General features: G+C 36.4%; 1 protein-coding gene across 15 annotated transcripts in view; it reads left to right on the forward strand.

Annotated features, from left to right (window-relative positions):
• The window catches only part of ARHGAP32 (Rho GTPase activating protein 32), a 298,406-nt gene that overhangs the window by 225,822 nt on the left and 46,921 nt on the right, over positions 1–25,663 (forward strand). Inside the window, exon 1 of one of the 15 annotated variants that reach the window (XM_053203883.1) lies at positions 11,188–12,034. The exons of 12 other annotated variants lie outside the window; for them this stretch is intronic. Coding sequence is in view for 1 of the 3 variants with exons in the window: in XM_053203882.1 (XP_053059857.1) it covers positions 22,252–22,255 (4 nt within the window). In the remaining 2 variants the exon portion in view is untranslated. Of the gene's footprint in view, positions 1–11,187; positions 12,035–20,952; positions 22,334–25,663 lie in introns of those variants that run through there. 2 more of the 15 variants (XM_053203884.1, XM_053203882.1) reach the window with 2 other exon arrangements.

Consider the following 25,663-nt stretch of genomic DNA (forward strand, 5'->3'; position numbering starts at 1 on the left):
TCAAGATTTACTCATATATCTTCTCCTAAGAAGTTTATGGTTTTAGGTCTTAGATTTTAGTAAATTTTGAGTTAATTTTTGTGTCTGGTATAAGGTTCAACTCCATTGGACATCTAGGTGTCTCAGCACTATTTTTTGAATTGTCTTGACTCCCTTGCAGAAAATTGACCTTGGACATATAAGTTTATTTTTAGACTTTTAGTTCTGTTCCACTGATCTTTGTTCTTTGTTTTTTTAAGTTTGAGAGATAGAGAGCATGAGCAGGGTAGGGGCAGAGAGAGGGAGAGAGAGAATCCCAAGCAGGCTCCATGCTGTCAGCGTGTGTTTGTTTTGTGGCAAATTTTGCTCTTAATACTTTATTCTTTCTCAGGATTGACTTGGCTCTTCTGGGTTCCTTGCAATTCCATATGAATTTTAGAATCAGCTTGTCAGTTTCTACAAAGAAGTCAGCTGGATTTTGATAGGGATTATATTAAATCTGTATATCAATTTGGGAAGTATTATCCTCTTACCAGTATTTATTAAGTCTTTCAGTTCATGAACATGGGATGTTTTTCCATTTATTTAGAGCTTGTTTAATTTTGTTCAATGTTTTGTAGTATTCAGAGTGTACGTTTGCATTTTTTTGTTAAATTTATTTTTATTATTTTTGATGCTATTGTAAATGGAATTACTTTCTTGACTTCATTTTCTTTTTCATTGCAAATGCATAGAAATACAATTAATTTTGTATATTAGTCATGAAATCATGAAATCTTGTTGAAATGTTTATTCTAATAGTTTTTTTTTTTTTAGTGGATTCCTTTGGCTATTCTATATACAAGATCAAATCATCTGTGAATGTATTTTTACTTCTTCCTTTGCAATCTGGATGCTTTTTATTTCTTCTTCTTGTCCAATTTCCCTGGCAAGACTATGGCCATCCTTGTCTTATTTCTGACCTTAGGAGAAAACATCCATTTCTTAACTAACCATTAAGTAAGATGTTAGTTGTTGGGTTTTCATAGATGCCCTTTATCAGATTGGGGAAGCACCCTTCAGTTCTTAATTTCTTGAATGATTTTGTCATGAAAGGATGTTGGCTTTGTCAAGTACTTTTTATCAATCTGTTAAGATGACCATGGTTTTTTGTATCATTATTTTGAAGTTATTAAATTCAACATCAAAAATTTATTGTTGTCTCTTATGCATTATTTTTATATGCATTTCTTCTGTATACACTTAACTTATTAGGTATTAAATATCATCTTTGATATTCTGCCTCAGAGATATCCTGCAAACTTAGTTTTAAAAATTAGCTTAATATTCGTATTCAGTTTTGTCAATTGAATACTTTCTCATGTTTTGAACGAGAAAGTGACATTTCTAATAGCGATAAGCTCCAGAAGCTTTAAAACTTGAGAAAGTTAATCAGGTATTGATAGTTCTGGAAAACAAGTGTCTATTAATAGACCTGTAGGACAATGTTAATTCTAAATTGGTGATGACTTATAATGCGAGCACACCTTTAAAAGCTAGTATTTTATCTTCTGTGAGCAGCATTGCAGGATTGGCATAAGGAAATGTGGATTCTTAATATATTTCGAAAAGGATGATGTGAATTCTGTTAGCCTCAGGCTTGTTTCACACTTTAAAACTGTCTTTGCCTACAGTATAAACAACTTGAATGTTCTATTTATTTTTAACATTGCCATCTGTTACTGTTAGATGCCAAATCTGAAAGATGCAACTATAGTTTGAGGCTGAAATTTAAAGCTCCCTATATTATTACACAACAAGGGCAATAGGAAAATTTTTCCCTTCGGAGTTCTTCTTAATGTTCTCAATATGTTCAATTATTTGTGTATGTAAAAATAAAATCATTGAGTCACCATGTCCTGATCAAGAAAACAAGTATCCGTGTTGCCTTAAGAAAAAGAAGGTGTGGTGGGGGAGGGAGTAGGTGGGAGAGGGAGGTAGAAAAGAAGAGGAAAGAAAAGAGGAAGAAAGACAGAAGCTTGTCCATAAGAAATTGGCAGTTGAATCATCACAGTTACAGTTTGATAGGAGAAGGTGAGGTTGAGGTGGGGGGAAGAAGAAGGTAAAGCATACATAGTTTTTTGTGTGTGTTTATCCTGCTTGTAGCTTATGGAGCAGTTGGATTTATTCATTGATATCTTTCTTCAAGTTTTTAGTTTTCTCAGCTATTATCTTTACAGTATTTCTTCTGTGCAATCGTTGCTCTTCCTCTTTTCCTTTACAGATTGGTTACACTCTTTGATACTGTCTTGCACACCCTCTCTTTCCAGTTTACTTTTATTGACCTCTCTTAAAGTTCAGTTATTCTTCTGTGTAGGCTTCTTTTAAGCCCACCTGATAAATTCTTCAATTCTTATTTTATTTCTTTTTTAAAAAACATTTTTTAAGGTTTATTTATTTTTGAGAAAGATAGAGTGCGAGCAGGGGAGGGGCAGAGAGAGGGAGGCACAGAATCCGAAGCAGGCTCCAGGCTCTGAGCTGTCAGCACAGAGCCCAACGCGGGGCTCAAACTCACAAACTGTGAGATCATGACCTGAGCTGAAGTCGGACGCTTAACTGACTGAGCCACCGAGGTGCCCCTTATTTTATTTCTTGGATCAACATTTTGTCTTTTATGTAATTTCCATAGTGGGATTCCTCATTTCTTCCGTTATCCACCTTTTTGTCTAGAAAGAAAGAAAAAGGGTTGGAGGAGGAAGAGGGGAGAGAAAGGAAAGTAGGGAGAGAGGGTAAGAGAAAAGCAGGGCAATGCTTATTTTCTTCTTAAAATGAAGGACAAGGGAATTTAGATAAAGCCTTTGCTCTGAAAACAGAAGATTTGGACAGGAATAAAAAAAATATCTCTCTGAAGCATTGGAGAGTTAATAAGGCAGTAAACAATTACTGAGCTGAGGTTAAGCAGAAAAAGGACATCCTGAAGACAGACTTCAGTATATGGAGACCTTATTCCCCTAGGGTATCTACTGATAGAGTAGAGAAAGGCACAGTAGTCCTAGGAGAACAAAAATTGGAGCTCAGAGCCCAGTAGGGCAGAGTTACTGATGAATGCCCCAAGTTTTGAGTTAGAATTTTTGTGGAAATTGACAACTGGTTCTAAACTGATTCTAAAATAATTATGGAAATGCAGAGACCTAAATCCCAAGACAATTTTGAAGAACAATAAAGTGGGAAACTTACTATTTTAAATATCAAGATTTATTGTTAAAACTTCACTTAAGGTACTGATATTAATTCAAGGGTAGACAGACAGATTAGTGGAACAGAATAGAGTCCAGAAACAAACCTGTGAATATATAGATACTTTTTTGCAGAGCAATGTCAAAAGGACTGTTATTTCAATAAATGGTGCTAGGTCACCTTGAGGGGTGTGTCTGTGTATGAGTGTATAAAATTCTTATTTAACCCTGTATACAGAATCATTTCTGGGAGAATTACAGATCTGTATGTGAAAGGTAAAACAATAAAACTCTTAGAAGATAATACAGTAGAGTATCTTCATGACCTATTTTCATGATCTCGGGATAAACATAAGCAGTAATCTTAACTGAAAAGCTTAATAATTAAATTTAATTAAAGATCAGAACTTGATCTTAAATGCTATTAAGATAATGAAGAAAGCAAATCACAAAATGAGAAAGATATTTGACAAAGGTCACATAACTAAAGTGTGTAAAGAATCAGTAAGAAAGGGACCGATAAAATGATTTGTTTAATTAAGTGAAAACTTGAATAGGTACTTTACAACAAATATCCAAAATGCTCATAAGCGTATGACAAGATGGTAAACGTCATCAGTCTTTAGGGAAATGCAAACTGAAATCTCATTGACTCTTTAATACATACCCCCCAGAGGTTAAAATTTAAGAATAATAATACCAAAGGTTGGCAAGGATATACATCAGTAGGAATTCTCTCACACTGCTGACAGGAGATAATGTGGGACAATCATTGTTTGGTATTACATACTGAAGTTGACACATACCCTGGGGTCCATCAGGTTCACTCTTAGGTAAATATAGAATGTTTATAGCAACCTTAGTCCTAATTGTCAAAAAACTTGAAAAACCAGAGGTATATTCGTAATGGGATGGATAAATAAAGGCACATTCATTGAACAGATTCTTCTGCACCGATGAAAATGAAATGAGTTCTGGCTGTCTGCCACAATATGGGTGAATCTCACAAAAATAAGTGTTGAGTGAGAGAAGTGTGCTATACGTACATGCATACATACGCCGTATAATTCCACATAGATGAGGAGAGAGTTCAGAATCACAGAGTTTAAGATGGTTCTGTGGTGTTAGAATTCAGAATAGCAGTTAACTTTGGACGGGAGGAAGGGGATAGGTGACTGGGATGGGTAGGAGAGGATTCTGGAGTGCTAGCAGTGTTCTGTGGATCCAGGTGGTGATTATACAGAAATGGAATGATGTTGAACATCTTTTCATGTGTTTATTGGCCATTTGTATATCTTCTTTGGAGAAATGCCAGTTCAAGTCCTTTGTCATTTTTGAATTGGTCACTTTTCATTCTTTAAATATATCTCCCATCCAGATAAATATTCTTTGCAGTATTGCTTTAATATTCAAATGTTGGAAATCACAGTTTCAAAATAGATACTTCCTTATCTATTTATGTGTGTGAAATATTCTGCAACCCTTAAAAAGAAAGTCATATGGAATTGTTTTCTGTGATTTATTGTTAAATGAAAAAGCAAATCACAACATAGAATAATCTCATTGTAAATTCATAGAAAATGATCTGGAAGGATATATACCAACTAGAAAGGGGAATGAGATTGTAGACATCAGCAAAAGAAATTTAATTTTTTTCTCTGTTTGCTTCTGTATTATTCAACCCCTTTACAATAAAAAAGTATTACTTTATAAAATATGAAAAAATAGATTGTATCTCTCCTTAACTCCATCCTTTCGAAATAGGTGATTTCCAAGGGTCCTTCTTAATGCAACCACCCCATAACATAGATATTTTCTGACAGTAGGTTTAATTTAGATATTTAATTTATATACACGTGTGAAAACAACACGGTTGAAGGACTAAGAGCATAGGCTTCCAACCTCAAGTTTTAATCCCTGTGCCACATTTTACATTTGGCTTCTCTGACTTTTAATTCCCTTATTTAAAAAAGTGAGGCAACATCCCTTTGAAGATTAGGGATAAGGCATCTAAAGCCTTTGGATACTTAATAAATGTCAGCTGTAGTATTTATTGATTTATATTTATCCACTCTTATGTCATTTAAATTCCAGAGTGTCCAAAACTAGATTTCTGTAGATACAAAATTAATATTTGTTGGTAAGATCTATATGCCAACATCTCACAGTATACCACTAAGACAAATGAATTATAGTAGTTTTCATGGGACCATGATGGGAGAAGGAGCCTCTTTGGATGCCACTTGAATGGAGTTTGCATTATAAATATTTGGCTTTTTTTTGGGGGGGGGGCAACAGCTGAATTTTTTGATTAGCAGACATAAAAGTAGCTGAGGCTTTCATTTCGAGAAAAAACTTAGTAATTAGATATAATACTGATGAAATCCTTATGGTAAGAAGTAGTTTATAAGGTAACAAGTTAGTCTGAATTTGTAGCATAATTTTGAAATTAAAAAAAGTTCTTTATTTTCTTCTTTTAGGGAATTGGTCCTTTAGTGTCTTGCTTTCTTTATTTTACTCGCAACTTTGCCTAATTATAGTTTTTTCCTTTATTTTCATTTGTTTTCTCCTGGATTATTTGTTTTCTTTCTTAGAGTTTGTAGCACTTTCCTCTTCTGTAACCATGTTTCCTTAACATGTCACTGACCAGACATTTTGTATCAAGTAAAGTAGGTACAGGTTTTTATCCTGTGCGCAGCACTGTATTGAACATATGCTTCCTTATATTCTGGAGGCCAGTACTTCAAGAATCAGATATTAAAATCAGCACCCTGGAAGGCATTGATGTAAGATACAGATTTGTACCAAAATGCTAGAATGCCCTGGGAAGTTTCTTTCTGAATACATTGCAAGTGACAGATTAAGATAATATTTTCATACTCTGCATTAGGGAAAAACAGGTAGAAGATTCATAATGGCACATATCTGTCAAGTGCTTTAGAGTTTATGGATACTTTTATTTCCCTTCTGTCAATTGGAATTTGACTCTCGATGCAGTCCTGTGAGGTTTGGGGGTAGGGGGTGTATTCCTGTATCCTGCCACACCTTGTGTTAACAAATGGAGCCCAGGAAACTCAGGGAGGTTAAGCAGCTTGCCTGAGGGTTCACAACTGGGATTTGCTGAAATTTTCTGATGTCTGGTGGTAACCATGGCCAATACTTAATGTAGCTCTCACTGTGTGGTGTACCAAGACATAAATGAACTCATTTGTGGTTGATTCACTCAAAATCCAGAATTTGTCCCACTGTAGAACATTGAGTAGAGGTAAAGTTTATTGTTCTCTCTCTCAAAACAAATATTTAATATGTTCAGCTTTTATTACAATAGGCATGAATAAAAACATATTTGGATGTTCACAAGGCTTATACTAACAGAACAGAAGTTGGGGCAAAGATGGGTTTAATGGAGGATGAAGAGAAGTGCTTCTAGGACCTTGCTTAATGGGCTAATTTCAGTCAGCCTTCATCCTCTCTCATGACTAATTAACCCAAACAGTATCCTTCAGTCTTTCCTCACTACATATAAACCCTCACTCCACACTCTGTTCTGTAACAGCGTTTGTAGGCATCCTCCTCCTCTGCTGTCCTGTTCTCGTCTTTCTCCCAGTGCACTCTGCTGGGCGTTGCTTCTGTGTGCCGTGAACATACGTGCACTCAAAGTGCTCCCATTGTGCCCAGAGTGTGAAGTGCCCTCCTCCCCATTTTGGCCACTTGAAATCCTCCTTGTGTTTCAGGCTTCAGGCCATGACCTGCTTCCTCTGTGAGAGCTTGCTAACCCCTCTCTCCCTACCCCCATCTCCTGTTTACCCCTGGCCAAGTCTAACAGCACCTCTGCCACTTGCTCCCAAAGTGCTGTTTCCTCACAAAGGGTAAGCGTGTCTTATTCATCTTTACCTCTCTCACAGGAGGTTCATACAGTGGACACGTGATTATTTCCTCTCTCTTAATACTGCTAAAATGAATTTCTAGAATCAAACTTTTTTTTTTTTAATGTTTATTTTTGAGAGAGCGCAGGTGGGGTAGGGGCAGAGAGAGGGGCACAGAGGATCCGAAGTGGGCTCTGTGCTGACAGCAGTTAACCCAATGTGGGGCTTGAACTCACGATTCTCCAGATCATGACCTGAGCCTGAGCCACCCAGGTGCCCCCATAACTTGTTTTTTTTAGAGTTTTATGTAAGTAATCTCTACACCCATCGTGGGGCTCAAGCTCACAACCCTGATATCAGGAGTCCCACACTCAGGGCGCCTGGGTGGCTCAGTTGGTTAAGCGTCTGACTTTTGATATCGGCTCAAGATGGGATCAAGCTCCATGTCGGGCTCAGTGCTGACAGCATGAAGAATCTCTGTCTCCCTTTCTCTCTGCCCCTCCCCCCCCCATAAATAAATAAATAACCTTAAAAAAGAAAAGAGTCGCATGCTCTACTGACTGAGTCAGTCAGGCACCCCTAGAATACAACTTTTATCTCATAATCCCTAGCTTCAGAAAACTTCAGTAATGTCCCTCTGCTCCAGAATTATGTACAAAATCTTTAGTCTAGAATTTGAGGTGCTCCATAAATAACTGGAACTATCTCGTCTTTGTAACCAAATGTTTCCCTTATCTATACTTTAGTGTCAGGAACATGTTTCTTTACCTTGCAGTATACTTTGGGTTTCCCCGCTTACTCTGACTCTGATCTTTCTCCTCGCTGAAGTGTTTACTATGTTCTTCATGAAGGTTCTTTAGACCACTGCTTCGAAAACGTTCATGTGCGTTCAGTGTGCCTGAGAGGTGGTATTAAAAACTGTGGATTGTGATTCAGTGGGTCTGGGGTGGGACCTGGGACTCTGCATTTCCAATGAACTCCCAGGTGACCTAACGATCCTCATCCTAAGACTATATTTTGAATAAAAAGGGACTCCATTTTAGCCGTCAGTAGCTATTATTTGTATCCGTCATTTGGAAATAGTGTATAGTAATGAGCCATCTTGTTTTGAATTTGATTCTTCACTTTTTATGTCTTTTTCCTCACCTAAATTGTTTTGGTTACTGGTGGATGTTTTATTTTATACCAGTTTGCATCCTTTATATATAATGTTTGCTCTAAAACAGTTGATTGATAATTAAAAATATGAACAATTTCTACTATAGTAATCAAAAATGTTTCCTGACCTCCCGTATGCCCATTAGCCAGTGCTAGGTGTAGGCCCCTAATCAGTCTTCTCCGTAAGTAAAGCAGCTGTTCCCATTTCTGGTCATTTCCAGTACTCATTCATTGATCAGAATTTATGAAGTACATACTAAGTACTAGGACCAAAACAGCAAACACAGCAGACAAATATTGTCATTTTGGGGTTTTGTATTCAAGTGTGATGCGAAGGAGAGAAAAAGGTAAACAAAGAAGTAAAAGGTATAGTGTGGTAAAATATATATAGTATGATAAGTGCTATGCAGAGAAGTCTGGAAAGGGGTGCAGGGGTTAGGAAGTGCTGGGATGTGGCCCACGTGGGCTTATCATTCCAAAGGTAGGTAGAGTGGTTGGGAAGGGCTCATTAGAAGGTTACTTTTGAGTGCCTGAAGGGAGATGAGGAGGGGAGCAAAGCACTTGCCTGGGGGGTGCTTTCCAGACAGAAAACTGCAAATGTGGGGCTGCTGAGCTGGACATATGCCTGGCTTACTACAGGATTTGCTGGAAGGCAGTTTGACCACAACAGTGAGTGACGTGAGGTGAGGTCTGGAGGTGAAAGGAGTCAAGTTCTCTTTGGGGCCTGGGCACCACGGTATGGATTTTGGCTTTCATTTAAAATTAGATGGGATGACATTAGAAGCTTTTGAGCAGAGCTGTTACTTGGCCTTATTTGGAGGATCACTTTGGTTGCCACGTTAAGGATAGGAGACCTGGGTAGAAGAAGGGAGACGGGCAGCAGCTGTTTGTAGTGAGTCTGGCAAGAGATGATGGTGGCTCAGATCAATGTGGTAGCAGTAAAAGTGGGCAGAGGTGATTGGATTCTGGGTATATTTCAGGCCATGAAACCTGCAGAATTTTCAGACATGCTGTGAAGAGTTTGAGTAATACAGGTAATTCTTACCATAGAATGATTACAGTGTAGCTGTTCCTTTCCATTGAGTTCCTTGTTCACCCCACCACCCACACAGATTCATGTTAGCCCTTCACAGGAGAGCCTCCAGACACTTTGTTAAATACGAGAGAAAAATAACAAGTGACCTCTCCTGTGCCATAAACCATCATTGGAAGACAAAACATGGTGCTTTCTGGGTGCCTGGGTGGCTCCGTCGGTTAAGCTTCCAACTCTTGATTTCAGCTCAGGTCGTGATCTCATGGTTCGTGGGATCTAGCCCTGAGTTGGGCTCTGCACTGACAGCATAGAGCCTGCTTGGGATTCTCTCTCCCTCTCTCTGTCCTTCCCCTGCTAATGCTCTCTCGTTCTCTCTAAACAAATAAATACACTTTAAAAAAAAAAAATCAAAAAACACATGATGCTTTCAGTCAGCCATATTTTTTAATTTTTAATTTTGAATACTTCTCATGTCAGAAGAAGTTGCAAAAATAGTACAGAGAACTCCCATATACTCAAAAGCCAACCTCTCCCAGTTTTAACGTCTTATGTAACATAATGGCACGTTATCCAAACCAGGAAATTGATGCTGTCACACCGCAGTGGATGAGATTACAACAGACCTTACTCTGTGCTCAGCAGTTTCTGCCTACTCTCCTCTTCCTACCGTGTATTTTTATAGAGCATACATGGCGGCCTTTTTGGTTTCAGGTGAGAGTTACTGTTATTAATTATGGACTTCCCCTGCACTCCGGCAAACAGTTGTCGAATTTATGCATTCCCATCTGTGCTTAGATGTTAGGTAACACAAGGGGTCTATGAGTCCTACTGAGTATCCCCAGATGGCTTTTCTATAGCATGGCCCTCCCCTCCCCCTTCTTTCTCTTTTTTCCTCCTGTCTTTGCTGTTCTCTGCTCCCCCACCCAGCCCCTTTGTCTTTAGTACTAACCTCTGAAAGGGTGGGAGGAAGGATGTTTATTAGTTAAAACAATTTTTTAAAGAGTGGCTTTGCCTTCTCCGCTATGAATAAACTTTGAAAGCCTCATTTCCTATTCGACAACAACAACAACAACAACAACAACAACAAAACAATCCATAAATCCACAGCTGTTCCACTGGTAAAAATTAACATGTTTTGTTCCTGCTACATATTGGAATTCTCTGGGGCTTTTCATATTTTAAAATTACATCAATTCATTGTTTTTCTTACTATGGCCTACCATTTATCAATAATTTTATATTCAGAGCTGTGTTTAGAAAGGAAGGAGAGAATAAATTTGATCAACAGCAGAAGATTTTGGCATGGTAGCTACACTCTGGGTATCTTGAATCTGACATTCCCTATTGTGTGACCTTGGCTTTTGCTTAACCCCTCTGCCTTGGTTTCCTCCTGTCTAAGATGGAAATAACATTAGAATCAACTTCATAAGGTCATAATGGAGACTTATCTGTGAAATACTTAGAATTGTGTCTAGCACATAGTAGCATTATTTTGTTTACTAGAAACTAATATCTGAATGTGGATTTACATTTGTATTAGTAAAAAAGTCATTTGTAGCAAAATATGTTAGTCTCTTACAATTGATGTATTCAAATAATTTTATGTGCACGGTTATTTAGTATAAATATTGAATCTCTTGAATATATAAGGAGAGTTAGAATTTTAACCCTTGGGGGCACCTGGGTGGCTCAGACAGTTAAGTGTCTGACTTTGGCTCAGGTCAGGATCTCATGGTTTGTGGATTCGAGCCTCATGTCAGGCTCTGTGCTGACAGCTCAGGGCCTGGAGCCTGCTTTGGATTCTATGTCTCCCTCTTTCTCTCTGCCCCTCCCCTGCTTGTGCTGTCTCTCTCTCTCTCTCTGTCTCTCTGTCTCTCTCTCTGTCTGTCTCTCTCTCTAACATGAATAAAACATTAAAACATTTAAGAAAAAAAGAATTTTACACTTGGGTACCTTATAAAGGAGGAGGTCATACTCAGGAAAATTTAATTCTGGATTTTCAATTCTTCTGGTTAACAGAGTGTTGTTCCTCAGAGTTGTTCACACAGAGGCAGTGTAAACTGATACTTTTTCCTTTTTTACGTGTTAGTTGAAGCACAGTTAGAGGTCATTACCAGCAAAGATGTTAAAAATGTATGTTTTCCTAGCTTGTTGCTGCTACTTTAGTGATTCAGCCTTTTACTGGGAATACTTCCTGCTTGATCAATTACTATTCATATTTTATTTGGGCCTAAAACACCTGTCATTTTTTTGGATACATTGTCTCCCATCTAGATGGCAAATATAAACAACCAAAGAATAAGTAACTTTCTCCAAGACTAAAAACGTAATAAATGCCACTCTCCTACTGGTGTTTTTCTGAGGAGTGCTCACCTGTGTGAGGCTGATGGGTGGAGCTATTCTGGCAAAGCTTGTTCTGCGAGTGTGGGTTTGGGCAGGGCCCTTTCTGTGTGCTGCAGGAGCAGTACGTGTGCAGAGAAGGAGTGAGCTCCTGAAGGCGAGCCTCGTGCCCACACACAAGCCGGTTCGCCTTGGGTAGGGACCAAAACCGGCAAAGGAAAGTGCTTGAAAGGGGCGCCCCAAAGCAGAGCTGGAACCTAAAAGTGCTGTGGAGACCTGACTCAGAGTTACCCTGTGGTGGATGCGGTCCGAGCCGTGGGACTGTGGTTCATTCTGCATGCTTTTGCACGGAATGTAGAGCTGCTGTGTGCTGTCGGATCCACTGCTGAGCACAGTCCCTGGGAATCATTTTAAATATCCTAAAACCTGTGCCACAGCAGGAGGTAAGGATATCTCGGTTATTCAGATGTTTGACTCCAGCAACAGAATATTTCACGGAGTCTGAAATATGACATTTTATTTGGGCACAGGTTTCCTTGGTTGCTTTGAAGTGGATGGTTAATTTTTTAATTACTCAGAAATTGAGTAATTGAGCTTTAGTATTTGTCATGTCTGTAGAGAGGTGATTATTAAAGTAGATTATTGAAGTTAATTATTTTCAAGTAGATTGTACCACATAGGTATTGGGCACTGTAGTTCTTACTTTCCTAGTTAGTTTCAGGAACTACCCATTTCTCTATTTCAAATCAGCTTATTTCTTAATGTTTTCTATACTTTAGGTTAATGCACAAAAGTCTTTGTGACTCAAAGAGCATAACTTTGCTTAATAAACAATCAGTATATCTCATTAAAAAACTTTTTCCTGGTGGGTTAATAATATTTCAATTATCGACTAGTTGAAAATAGGCAGCACTGACTTACCAAAATGAATTGAGCACATTGTATAAAAAGTCTCTTCAAATTGGCATAAGAAAGTAACCCTTCTGCCCTTTTACCTTTAAGTATGCCATGTTTTTTTTCCTTATGGGTGTTATTAAGGATAACCATCTTTGTTTATAAAATATGTGTATTAACTCTTTCCTTTTGCAGAGGTTTTTTTTTGTTTTTTTTTGTTTTTTTTAGCACTAGGGTAGAATTCTGTATTTATGGTGTTTCTTTAGACATTGATAAGAAATGCCTTCTTTATAGCATGGAATTTACAATTTTCTCAGAATCACAGATCAGCCCTGTTAAGCAGCTGAACATTTTCTTCTCAGGAGTGTTCCACTACCATTGAAATGAGTCAATATTTTAATTTTCAAAACCGGGGGTTTGAAAATTAAGTGGGGGAATTGCAGAATTTAGAGCTCATTTTCATTGTCAATTTTTTTTAAAGCACCTGTAGCTCATGTGATAATGGTTTGAGACCATAACTTGTTTTTTTAAGTATTAGGTAATACTCTATGGTACTCAGTAGAAGAGAGCAGAAATCTAAAGTTTCTGCATGTAAACTTAACATGTAAGACGAGTGTAGGCAGAAGGACTGGAAAGTGCTTCCATGTTTGTGTGTGTCCTTCCATAGTGACTGCAGCTCTGAATTGAGGAGGTGCAACCACATGCGATTAAGCCTGCTTTGGAAAGCTGACTCAGGTTCTGGTCAGCCCTGTGCTGTGGAGGACTCTAAATGTTTGTAGACCAAACGTAAAGAGAAATTATAGTAGTAAAAATAGCTTATAGACACTTACTGAGTTAAGTACTTGGCATATACAATTTCCTGTAAGTATTCTAGTAGCCCTAACAGGTAGGTATTATTACTGTCATCCTCATTGTGTATTTGTGGGAATGGAAACTTAAATAGGTAATTTGCTCAAGAGCTTGCAGATTGGGACGTAGTAAGAGAGGGGGCTCAAACCCTCAGGTCTGTCTGATTCCAAAATCTATGTCTTATTCTCCATGCTAATGGTCAGGGTTTTTTTGTAGGGCAGGCTTTTAAGACTTTTGTCTTTAAATAAAGCGTCCTCATTATCAGTTCTGTGCTTTCCAAATATAGAACCTTCCCCCTCTGGCTCCTGCAAAAAGGAAAAAAAAAAAAAACCCAACCCACAAAAACAAACAAAAAACGACCTATGATCACATCAGCGTTCAACAGCAAACTTCATGGCTTAATAAAGCGCAGAGGATTATATGACATCAAAGTGAATATGATGACACTTCAATCTACATTTAATCTGTTTTTAATCTAATAAAAATTTAATTTCAAGAAAACAATTTTCACACTGTGAAGCTTCTAAATTTTCACGTTTCTAGAACTTCATGTAGTTTTTATGATAGCCCTCCTACCTTTGATGTTACTGAATCCCTAAGAATATGTAGTTATTATATTTTAATTTTTCTAAGACAGAGTATACAAATAAATGTCTTCCTGAAATTGTACTCATTTTTAAGCTTCATGTCAAATAGTAGCAGTTCCTTTGGATTATTTTAAAATCCTTATTAGAGACACTTCTCTAATCTGTATATAACATGTCATTCCTGTGTTAGAATCCTTTAGTGTCAGGGATTTATATCCACCCCATGTTTCTTCCTCCTCTTCTCTGCTAAAATGCAAATCATTTTGTTCTGTATTTAGAAATGCAATTAGTCAGAGTCTTTTATATAATAACTGAGGTGGTAAAGTCACCAAGTTAAAAAAATTTTTTTTGCTTCTTTTTTGTACAGAGTTGGGGAACAAAGCTAATCACATTTATTTTAATTTGTAGTTTAAATTTTAAAATAACCAGTATCAATTTTAGCAAGAAGCATGTATAGCTTATTTATGTCACCCTAAAATCACATAGGCTAAATTTGAGCCTCCTCTGATATTTCTGAAATGTATAGTTCCTGGAAAAGTAAATGTATAATGTAAATAATGAGAGTGCCTTATCGTAACCTGATGACTATTTTCCCAAGGGAACTGTGACTTTTAAAGAGCTACACACCGTGCACTTTCTAACTTATAACTGTGTGTGTGCTCCTTGAGGAAGGGCGGCAGCATGCTGTTGCTTTGGTTTCATTCTCAACTCTGGAAAAGAGAAACATTTTTATTCAAATACCCAAATATTTTTGTTAAGCATAGGCATGCCATTGCACATAAGGGTTGTGCTGGATATTCTGAAGAAGCCATTCGTTGCCTGTTTTCTGCTTCTCTTTTTCCAAGTGCATTGCTCTTATCTCTTCTGTGTCTGAAAGATTCTTCTCTAAAATTTACTGTAGATTTATCTTCTAGATGCCTTAGTGTCATCCCTTTGCATTCCAGAGGGTAATGCCTTTTGAAATGCTTGCTCCTCTCTCTCATAAGTAAATGGAAGCATTCTTGACTTATGTAACTGTTAGTAGCTTTCCAGTTTTTCAGTCAAGAGCCCTCACTGTCAATGCTATTTTTATGTTAGCATTGTACATGGCATTTCTTGAATACCTGGTTTCCTCCCTTTGAGGTTGGAATGTACAGATATCAAAACTGTTACGGTCGTCCACATTCCAGAGCCTCATCCCTGAGCTGGTCTCATATGTTTTCTCTGTGGTAGTCCCTTGCAGCTGTTACACGCATCAGTTAGAGAACTGTGTTTTTTTCTCTTAACTTCCAAAATTGTTTATGATGTATTAATCAAAAATGATTCTGTACTTTCTTGACCCACAACAACTTCAACAGCTTATTAAGATTTAATACTCATATTTATCTAAAGGTTTTCTTGGACATCTATTTTGGTGGTGGGTGGAGAGGGAGAGGCATGAAATTCAAGGCTAAAACTGCTGTATTCCTGCTTTAAAAATTAGAAGTACTTCCTAAGGAGACAGTGAGAATTTTGCATCCTGAGTATGAATCTGATAGAATATAAATTTTCAGAAGTTCAGAGCCTATACATAATATTTCCCTTTTTTCTATTACTTAAAATAGTAGTAAGGAGTTCTTATATAACTAATTTATACAACATGCTTATATAACTATTTCCAGAACTTGATGCATAATTGTATTACTGCAGTAAATTCATGAAACCTAATTCAAAAATCAATCTTTATAAAGTATATAGCATTTTTCTGGTAAAAATAATATTATAAATGGCCATCGTACCATTTACCAAGGGTTTGCTAGCAAAGAAATAGCAGTAGTGTATCATATGATATAATCAACAGCTGTGAATGCCTTTCACATTAAAGCCAGTATAATTACTAACTACTATTTTAGGTTTTCATGGAGAAAAATAAATCCAATGATTTAATTAAAATTAATTTTACTTAAAAAGTGCTAATAACCCTGATTTAGTATGCATAAAACCAGTAACATTTAACAGTGATCTTTCTATCCTAAATTTTTATACCAGCCTTTTCCAAGATGATTTACAAAGCCTAATTTATTTTCTTACTAAGTCTTCAGTGAAGTTTTAAATGATGTCTTTTTTTCCTTCTGATAAATTTTCCTACAGCAGAGATGTTTTCCACAGACTTCGGAGCTTCCCATGCTGTTCTAACGTTATATTTTGTCAGAGTATTTCATGATTTCGCAGGTATTTTCACTGAAATTTCAAATTTGTAAATTGGTTAAACTTCTCATTTTTCATGTTATTAAACTGACATCTAGACATGGTTATTTATCTCATCTAAAATCTGAGAGCAAGTTATTGGCGGAATCAGGACTAACACTGTATCTGCATATGCTTAGTCCATCCAGTTCATTTTCACCTGCTCATGCCTGGCCAATAATAGGCTTGATTGAATGGATGACCTTCATTGGACTATTTGTTTTATTATTGGAAAGGCATAAAAACATTCAATTACTAGGCCATTGGTTCATGTATTTGTAAATCTTCAAATAGAGTTGCTAAAATTTTATGCCTATTGAATATTTTTACCACATATTTAGGTATTATAGGATAGCATGAATAAACTGGAGAAAAGGAATATGAGTCATAGGTCATTTTGATAATTAGAGCTGGATACATTGAAGAAAGGAAAAGCATGAAAGTATTATTATTCTTATAACCTTTATTACATTTAAAAGTCATCACATTGAATGTAATGGGAGATGAATTAGATTTTACTTAATATACCTGTTTTTGTGACATAAACTTTTAAGAAGAGACTAGTGATCAGATACTGGTTTATATTTTGAGTTTAATTCATTTAGAGTGTGATGCTAACACAAACTGAGTTTTAGTTGGTTAACACATGGAAAGCACTGGCACATAGTAAGCACTCAATAAATATTAGCTATACTGTAGTTATTGTCATGATATTACTGTTTCATGGCTATTACCATTTCTAGACTTTTCCCTCAGTTTTTGTTGGATATCTGGTTTAGGACTAAATTTATCTTTTTCATCATAGGAGTTGGAACCAGGCCATGGGTAGAGCTAGGTTGAGGGAGAACTAATACAAGCTAGACCAGAAGATTTTCAGAGATAAAAATAGAGTCAGAGACTTAACTTCTTGGACATGTCCTTATTCCAGCAAGTAAAAACTTACTATAAGTTTGGTGTGCAAGAAACTTCTTTACTCTGATTTGGAGGGTGTTTTTTTATAAGATCAAAAAAACCACAACATCAAAATTATTTATGTGTATTTTCAGTTATTGACTTAAAGAACTTCCTTTATATCATTATTCATCCTAAAAGCTTTATTTATGTTGAAGTTTTGTTTTTTTGTTTTTTTGTTTTTTTTTGCAAAAGGGAAAGTTCCAAAGGTTCTGTAGCATTGGAAAAATGTGTTTTTGGTTCAGTCTGATTAATTTATATTTGAGTCACGTGTTAGAATCTTGCTCAACTATCCAGAAATTTTTCTTTAAAAGGTTTGTAGAATTATTATTCTAGTGAATCACAGCTCAATTTCTGAGTTCACTTAATGTCAAATAAAAGCTTTGTTGGTTAGTTTGAACCAATTTAATTGATACTCAAAGCTATAAACTAAAGAATTATATTACATTTTCCCCTGGCATGATTATTTACTAAATGATTCCAAAGCTATGTTTGTTGGTTGCCTAAAGATCCTTTCAGGACATATGACAGTGCATGCTAAAAATAAGTTAATTTTTATATCTCTTGTCAATATCCCCATTAATAAATTTGAAAATACTAAGTAACACAGTTCACTTCAGCTCTTTACTTAAGACTGCAAATGTAAATCTATGTCATATAGTTTGTCGCTAAAAATGCATCAGCAACCTATTAGTTTTTGTTTTTAGAATTCTTTGTCTATACTTGTACCCTATAGAATTATTTTGCTTGTGTTCCTTTAATGAAAGTCACTTCTAATATGTTTACAGTACTCCCTTGTTTATTAGAGTTCCTGAGATGGAACTTTGGCTTAAGACTTTTTTTTTTTTTTTAATTACCATTTCCTTCCATTTCCTTCTTTAGTCTCCTGTATTCATTTCTGTCCTTACAAAGATACAAGGGAAGTGGGAGTAAAGGGAACTTACATAAGTATAAAAGTGGGTATAAATTTAGTTTGCCACATTCAAAACTTAAAAATTAACAGAAACTAATCTCTTAATAGATGCAAAGTAATCATGTGATAAAGGTCAACACTTGTTCATTTTTTTTTATTTTAGCAATTAAGAGTAGGGAATTTCTTTAATATATTTAAGGATTCCATCCAAAATACCCCATGAAAATTTTATTCTTAATGGTGAGACTTAAGAAACAATCTGTTTAAAGTCAAGAACAAGATAATTGTTCTTTAGAGGGTCAGTGATATTAGACAAGAAGAAGTTAAAAGATTGGAAAGGAAGAAAAGCAAATCAGCAGATCTTTGTTGTTAATTGTCTACAAATCCAGAAGAGTCTACAGTCAAATTATTAGAAGAGAATTGAGCAAGGTTGCTGAACAAAAATTATTCAGTGAAATAGCACTCAACATTAATTTTTTCTGTCTAGCACTAAGTGCCTTATACTCTTGTTTAATCCTCACAACGTCACAATCCCATTAGGTAGTTACTATTTTTAACTTTTTCGTAGATGATGAAAATGAAGGACTGAGAGTTACACACTTTGTCCACAAACATACAGCTAGAAGTTGTAGGGGCATAGTTGGAAGGAAACAGTTCATCACAGCATGCTAATTGAGTTTTTATGCACCAGTAACAATTAGAAAATGTAGTTTAGAAAATAGTACCATTTACAGTAGCAGTAAAAACCATAAAGTTCCTAAGAACAGCTATAACAAAAAAAAATACATAAGACCTTTATGGGGAAGAGTTAGAAAAATTTACTGAAGGACATGAAGAATCTTAAGAGCAGAGATTTTCTGTTTGTGTACAGGAAGGCTCAGTATCATAAATCCATTCTCATTGAAAGTAATCTATAATTCAGTACAGCTTTAGTCAGATTCCCCCCAATTTTTTCCTCCTTTAATTTGACAAGCTGATTCTAAAATTCATATGAAAGAGTAAAGGGCTAATAAAAATATAAAGGCAGTTTTGAAGAGTAAGTGGAAGGGACTCCTCTTTCTAGATATTAAGACTTATAAAGTGCTAGAACTTAAGAAAGTAAGGTATTAATGGAGAGAAGAGACTGACAGAATTAAGAGAACTGAGGAAGAGACCCCTCACACACTATACGCATTTTCATATAAGAATCAGTATTGGGGGCACCTGGGTGGCTCATTCAGTTAAGTATCCGACTTCAGCTCAGGCCATGATCTCATGGTTCGTGAGTTCGATCCCCTCATCGGACTCTCTGCTGTCAGCGCATAGCCTGCTTCAGATCCTCTGTCCTCTTCTCTCTGTCCTTCCCCTGTTTGCACTCTCTCTCTCTCAAAAATAAATAAACATTAAAAGAAAATGAATCAAAAGTTAGTAGAGAAATGATTACTCAATAAAAGGTGATGAAATACCATTGGTTATGCATAAGGAAAAAAGTAATATGATTATATCTCAACCTCATTCCAGCCATACAAAATAGTTAAAAAACAAAAGAAAACCAAAAAAAGCAAGGGTGCCTGGGTGGTTCAATTGGTTGAGCTTCAGACTCTTGGTTTTGGCTCAGGTCATGACCCTTGGGATGTGGCATTGAGCCCCACACTGGGCTCCACACTGAGCATGGAGTCTGCTTAAGATTCTTTCTCTCCCTCTGCCCTTCTCCTTCTCTCTCTCTCTCTCTCTCTCTCTCTCTCTCCCCCCTCCCTCTCTCTCTCCCTCTCTCTGTGTCTAAAATAAAATAAAACAAGAAAGTGGAAAAGTTTTAGGAAAAAAGGTTTATAGGAAATAGTACAATATGTTTCTGACCTTAAGTGTTTCCTTGCTGGAAAGATATCTTAAAACATGGAAACCATACTTAAAGATATTTTAAAATTTGTACTGGGAGAAGATGTTTGTAACATGAATAATTAACAAAGGATTTGTCTCCAGATCATTTAAAGAATTCTTGCTCATCAGTAAGAAGAAGATAACCAAACATTAAAATGGGTAAAGGGTATGAACAGTTCTCTCACTAAAGAAGAAAACTGAATGGCCAAGAAACATATGAAATCATGCACAGAAATGCATATTGAAGTGGAATAAAATTTCAGTTTGGCAAAAATGAAGAAGTCTGAAAGAACTAAATAAGACAAAGAAATGAAGAATGGAAACACCAAAATACATCCTATGTTGGTAAATCATTTTAGAGAATATTTTAGCAAAGTTGAAATATGATTGAAAAATAACACACTCCACAATCCAACAATCCCATGCCTAAACATGAGTTTCAGAGAAGTTGTCTCACAGGTGCCCAGGGAGACACTTAGCAGATTGCTCAGTGCAATATTGGTTGTAATAACAAAAATTGGGGAAGTCTCACAATGATAGTAGGAGAATAGAAGTCTAAGTGGTGGTATATACTTACAAAGGAATACTATAATGTACTTAAAATGAATATACGGAATCACAATTATATATTCTGAGAATACATGATTTTGGAGAAGGTTTAACATAGTATGATTTCATTTCTGCAGATTTTAAAAACATTTAAAATGGTAGTATATATTCTTTATGGTTACATACATGTGTCAAGTATAAAAACATGTATGGTAATGATAATACTAAATTCAGGATAGAAGTTCTCTCTGTACAAAAAACAGGATTGGAGGAGTTACGTGGGTTCAACTATGTCTGTATCACTTAATTTTTTTTTAATTTAAAAAAAGGGAAAATCTGAGGAAATAATATGGCTAAATGTCAACAGCGTGAAAAAGCTAGATGATGTGTACATTGATATTGTCATATTCTCTTAAACTTTTCTGTATAATCAAAGTATTTAAAAGTTTTTTTAATGTTTACTTATTTTTGAGAGAGAGAGAGACAGAGAGAGACAGAGAAACAGCACGAGCAAGGGGAGGGGCAGAGAGAGAGGGAGACACAGAATCCAAAGCAGACTCCAGGCTCTGAGCTGTCAGCTCAGAGCCCGATGCAGAGCTTGAACTTGCACACCACAAGACCTGAGCCGAAGTTGGACGCTCAACTGACTGAACCACCCACACACCCCATTTTTTAAAAAATAAACACACCTACACGGGGCTCTAATACTTCTGATAGTTCCATAGCTCTTGATTACCCAGGACCATCCTTACCCCAGACCTAGTCTTCTGCTCGTGTTTCCAATCAATTTGCCCTGAAAACTGTCTAAGCAAGTGTTAGACCAGTAGGCTTTTAAATAATAGTGAGATTAAAAACAAGCATAATATGGTAGACTTTATTTCTCTCAACAGTTTTTTCTTAAAATTCATTTTTAAGATACTCTTTTGAAGAGCAGTTCTTAGAACTTATTAGTCTATGTATATAATAACAAGGTAAGAAGGTCCATTTGACACTGCTTAGAGGAAAATCTTTCTTCATGTTTATTGGTACAAATAGATCTATTGTTTAGCCTTAAATAAAAGCAAGTTTATGGAATTTCATTTTTTCAACTTAAATGTTTTCATATTTATTTAGCATAAAATATTTCAAAGTCTGTAACGGAGGCTTGGATTCTGGGAAGTTACGAGATCCTTAAATATCCATATAGTCCAGTTGCCTACATTTCTGTTCCCCTCTGTTAAATTTCAACCAAATAGCATCTAATACATTTGAAAACTTTGAGCAAAAGAAGGATATTAGGTACAGTCATGAAAATCCATTGGACATGTTAAACATCATACTCCTATTTTATTAGGTTCAATAATGGTAGTCTCCTCAGGTATTATGCATCCCACTTCTACCCTTTCACTTGTCTCCTTGACTATGAATTTATCACAGATCTTAGAGCTCAGTGCATATAATCAGGTAAATGTAATGCTGAGGCCATTATCTGGTGCAAAGTCATCTTTTAATTTCCTGAGAAATTAATCCAAAGCCTCAACCTGTCTAAAATCAATCTGTAAGATTTCTGAGACACAATTTAGAGAACTCTAGTTTGAGTGTTGAGAAAGTAAGAATTCTTCAGTTTTGCTAGAGAAATATTACACTTGTGTAATTGGTAACACCCAGTGCCCCATGTCTCTGTGTCAGGGTTCACTGTGGCTTACGGAACCATCTGTTTTTAGTGTGCCCTGTAAACTGGTTATCGACATCGTAAAGATTTACCTTGGAGATGCTGAGTTGTGTGTCATAGTGCTGAAGCTTTTAACTACTGGAAAGACTGGTCTGGTTGGGTTTGTCTCAGGTTTGAAAAAAGACTGCAGATGTAAAATCTACCATGTGTAAGTAACGAGGAAGAAGTTAGCATTGTGGCGCATGTTGCATTTTAACTCTGGAATAGGGAATTCGGATATAAAATGGTATGATTTGCTTTTGTCTAAATATTGTATGTGTTTTACTTTTGACGTATTTTATCTGTGGAAATGCCATTGTTATCATTTTCATTTCTCTAATTCAGCATGTTTGGTGAACCTTAACCCTGTCACCCTTACGATTACCTCCAATGTTCCTTTGTTGAAATGTGTCTAAACGTAAACCCACTCTGCCTTCCTCAGTAGAAATCTTGTGATGGTGGGAGGGCGGATGGGCTAAATGGGTAAGGGGCACTAAGGAATCTACTCCTGAAATCATTGTTGCATTATATGCTAACTAATTTGTGGTTTTTTTTTTATTTTTTAATGTGTATTTATTTTTGAGAGAGAGAGAGAGAGAGACAGAGTGTAGTGGGTGAGGGGTAGAGAGAGAGGGAGACACAGACTCTGAAGCAGGCTCTATCCGAGCTCAAAGCTGTCATCAGAAAGCCTGATGTGGGGCTTGAACTCACGAACTGCAAGATCATGACCTGAGCCAAAGTCGGATGCTTAACTGACTGAGCCACCCAGGTGCCCTGCTAACTAATTTGGATGTAAATTTTTAAAAATAAAAAATAAAATTAAAAAAAAAAAGAAATCTTATGATGTAACTGACAGTATTCCGTACTCCTGTTCCTCAAAACGTAGATTTGCTGACTTAGTTTTCTGGTTTGTTATAAAACAGTGGGTCGGGGACAGTGTCAGTGTCCCTAGTAAGCTTTTTCTGGTCATTTTTTTGTCTAAGAAATGGAATGAAAATACAAAGAACAAATTAATGAAGAGACATTTATGTCTGGAAGTGTTGTGAAATCTTCAAATTTAAGTATAACTAAATTGAGTATTTTTATTAGTTTAAATTTCCTATGTAATGAAATTTATCTATCTTGATGGACAGCCGATTATTTAATTATGGATGCCAGAGCCCTTTACCCAACTGCCTCTACCATGGTGGATTAGAATGCCAATTAGATTGTGCTCACTTCAGCAGCACATATACTAGAATGCCAGTTAGATTAACAATAGCAGCAACACTGAAACTACATAGGACATAGTTTAATCTTACGTTGAAGACTGAGAAGTCATTTTAGACTCTATGTCTAGTCATCATTATGAACACTGGTTATTTCGGTGTCTCAGATTGGACTATAGATTGGTAGGTGGAGACCACACTGACCCCTCCAGGCCCGTTACAAATTTAGATTTAAAGTTGCCAATTTATTTTAATGTGTTTTGGAAAGGTAACGGAAGTAAGGGGCCTGGCCACGCATCGTAGAAGCCAGGTTGTACGTATGCCGGCACAGTTTCCCAGAACCCTCAAGTGCCACATGGGAGTGGAGTCGCTAAAGACACTCTCCTCTTGTCTTAATTTTGTGTCCTGTTGCAACCCTTACTTTAATTGAGGCTTATGTCGCTATTTAGGAAAAATACACATGAACAGTCTTTACCCTAGCAGGAAGAGATGGCCAAGTTTCCTTGTTCACGAGCCAAACTTAGCACACCAAAAGCAGAGTCAGAGCTATCTAGTGTCCTGGAAAGTCCAGTTCTACATCGGCTGCCCTCTGACTAGTGTAATTTTACTGTGTATGAGAATTTGGTTGGAGGATCATGATTATAACTTATTTCCATATAGCTATCACTGAATTGTGTGCATTTCCTGGTTAACATAGAAGTAATTCTAGTCATTCTAGACAGGCTGTTGCTAATTGATGCGAAAGAAGTAAATATGTTCCTTTCTCTACTAGTTTGCCACTAGCCAGTGCAGGGTGGCAAACTATTCATGCAGTTTTTTAAATGTTCTAGCTCCATTTGTGCTGAAAATTGCCATTTTCTTCCTTCCTTTCTTCTGGGGAGTGTTACTGTGGACACATGAATTTTTATTTGTTTGGTGTTTTACACTAAGTCATAGTCATTCGTTGTGATATGCGAGTCTTCATTGTGTCCCAGAGCTGGCCAGTGGCAGCATGTTCACCTGTCTTTTTGGCACCGCTCCTGCCGGGTGTGGTTGTTTCCCTTGCTTTTGGCCACGACAGAATTTTACCCTCTCACCTTGTGCTTTCCCTGCTGTCAACCTGCAAACAACCATTTCTCCAGGGAGTCTTGGTTTATTTGATTAAGGAATGATATTTAGAAACCCACACCTGAGACCAAAGGCGTTCACTGCAAGAGGAGTGTCATTGTTTCTTAACCCTTTCAGTGGCTAGAGCTTAGGGGAAATATGTGTGTGTTTTAAGTTCATGTTCAGATTTCCAACTCAAGTTAACATTACTGGGGTTTTTCCTTGACGACTTTGATTTTATTATTGTATCTCCTTTCTCTCACACCGAAAATCTTGGGTCCTAACAACATTAACATATTTATTTGTTTTGTCCCACAATATGTATAAAATTGTTTACGAATTATACTACTGATATTATTACCAATAGTAAAACACTTGAATGAGATTAAATATTACCTTGTACGGTTTTGTTTTGTTTTTTTTTTTTTTTGTTACTAGAATATATCCCACTAAGTAAGCATGGTCAGTTTACTATTTACAGGTCATTTAAAATAATTTCTCTCTGTTGACAGTGTTCCCAATTTGATGTATGAGATACATTGTTTCAGGCTATTTCCAAAATTAGGATTTGCTTTTTTAATGTTCTAAATTTTATTTTTGAACATGTAGAAAGATTGTTAACATAATTTTAAAATCAAACTATATGAAAAGGTAAATTCAGAGCAGTTTTACTTTCTCTCCCCACCCATTTTCTTTACCCATTTTTATTAATCTCTGGTTTATCATTAAAGTGTTCCTCTTTGCAAAAATAAACCCTTAGGTACACACATACATGTATTTGTATGAATTTGTATGAATTTATGTGTGTGTGATATATATATTCCCCATCCATTCTTATACAAAATATACTATTCTCTATGTTCCTTTTTGACAGAATGTATCCTGGAGATTACGCCATAGTGTAGGTAGAGAGCCTCCTTTATTTATTTTTTAATTTTTTATTTAAATTCAAGTTAGTTAACATGTGGTGTAGTTTTGGTTTCAGGAGTAGAACCCAGTGATTCATCATTTACATATAACATCCAGTGATCATCACAACAAGTGCCCTCCTTAATGCCCACCAACCATTTAACCCATACCCAACCCCAACACTCCTCCAGCAACCCTCAGTTCTCTGCATTTAAGGTCTCTTATGGTTTGCCTTGTCTGTTTTTATCTTTTCTTCCCTTGCCCTGTTTCATCGGTTGTGTTTCTTAAATTCCACATATGAGTGAATATTTGTCTTTCTCTGACTTATTTCACTTACCATAATACATTCTACTTCCATCCACATTGTTGCAAAT

The sequence above is a fragment of the Acinonyx jubatus genome, chromosome D1 (genome assembly GCF_027475565.1).
Source record: "Acinonyx jubatus isolate Ajub_Pintada_27869175 chromosome D1, VMU_Ajub_asm_v1.0, whole genome shotgun sequence".
In the NCBI taxonomy this organism is placed as follows: domain Eukaryota; kingdom Metazoa; phylum Chordata; class Mammalia; order Carnivora; family Felidae; genus Acinonyx; species Acinonyx jubatus.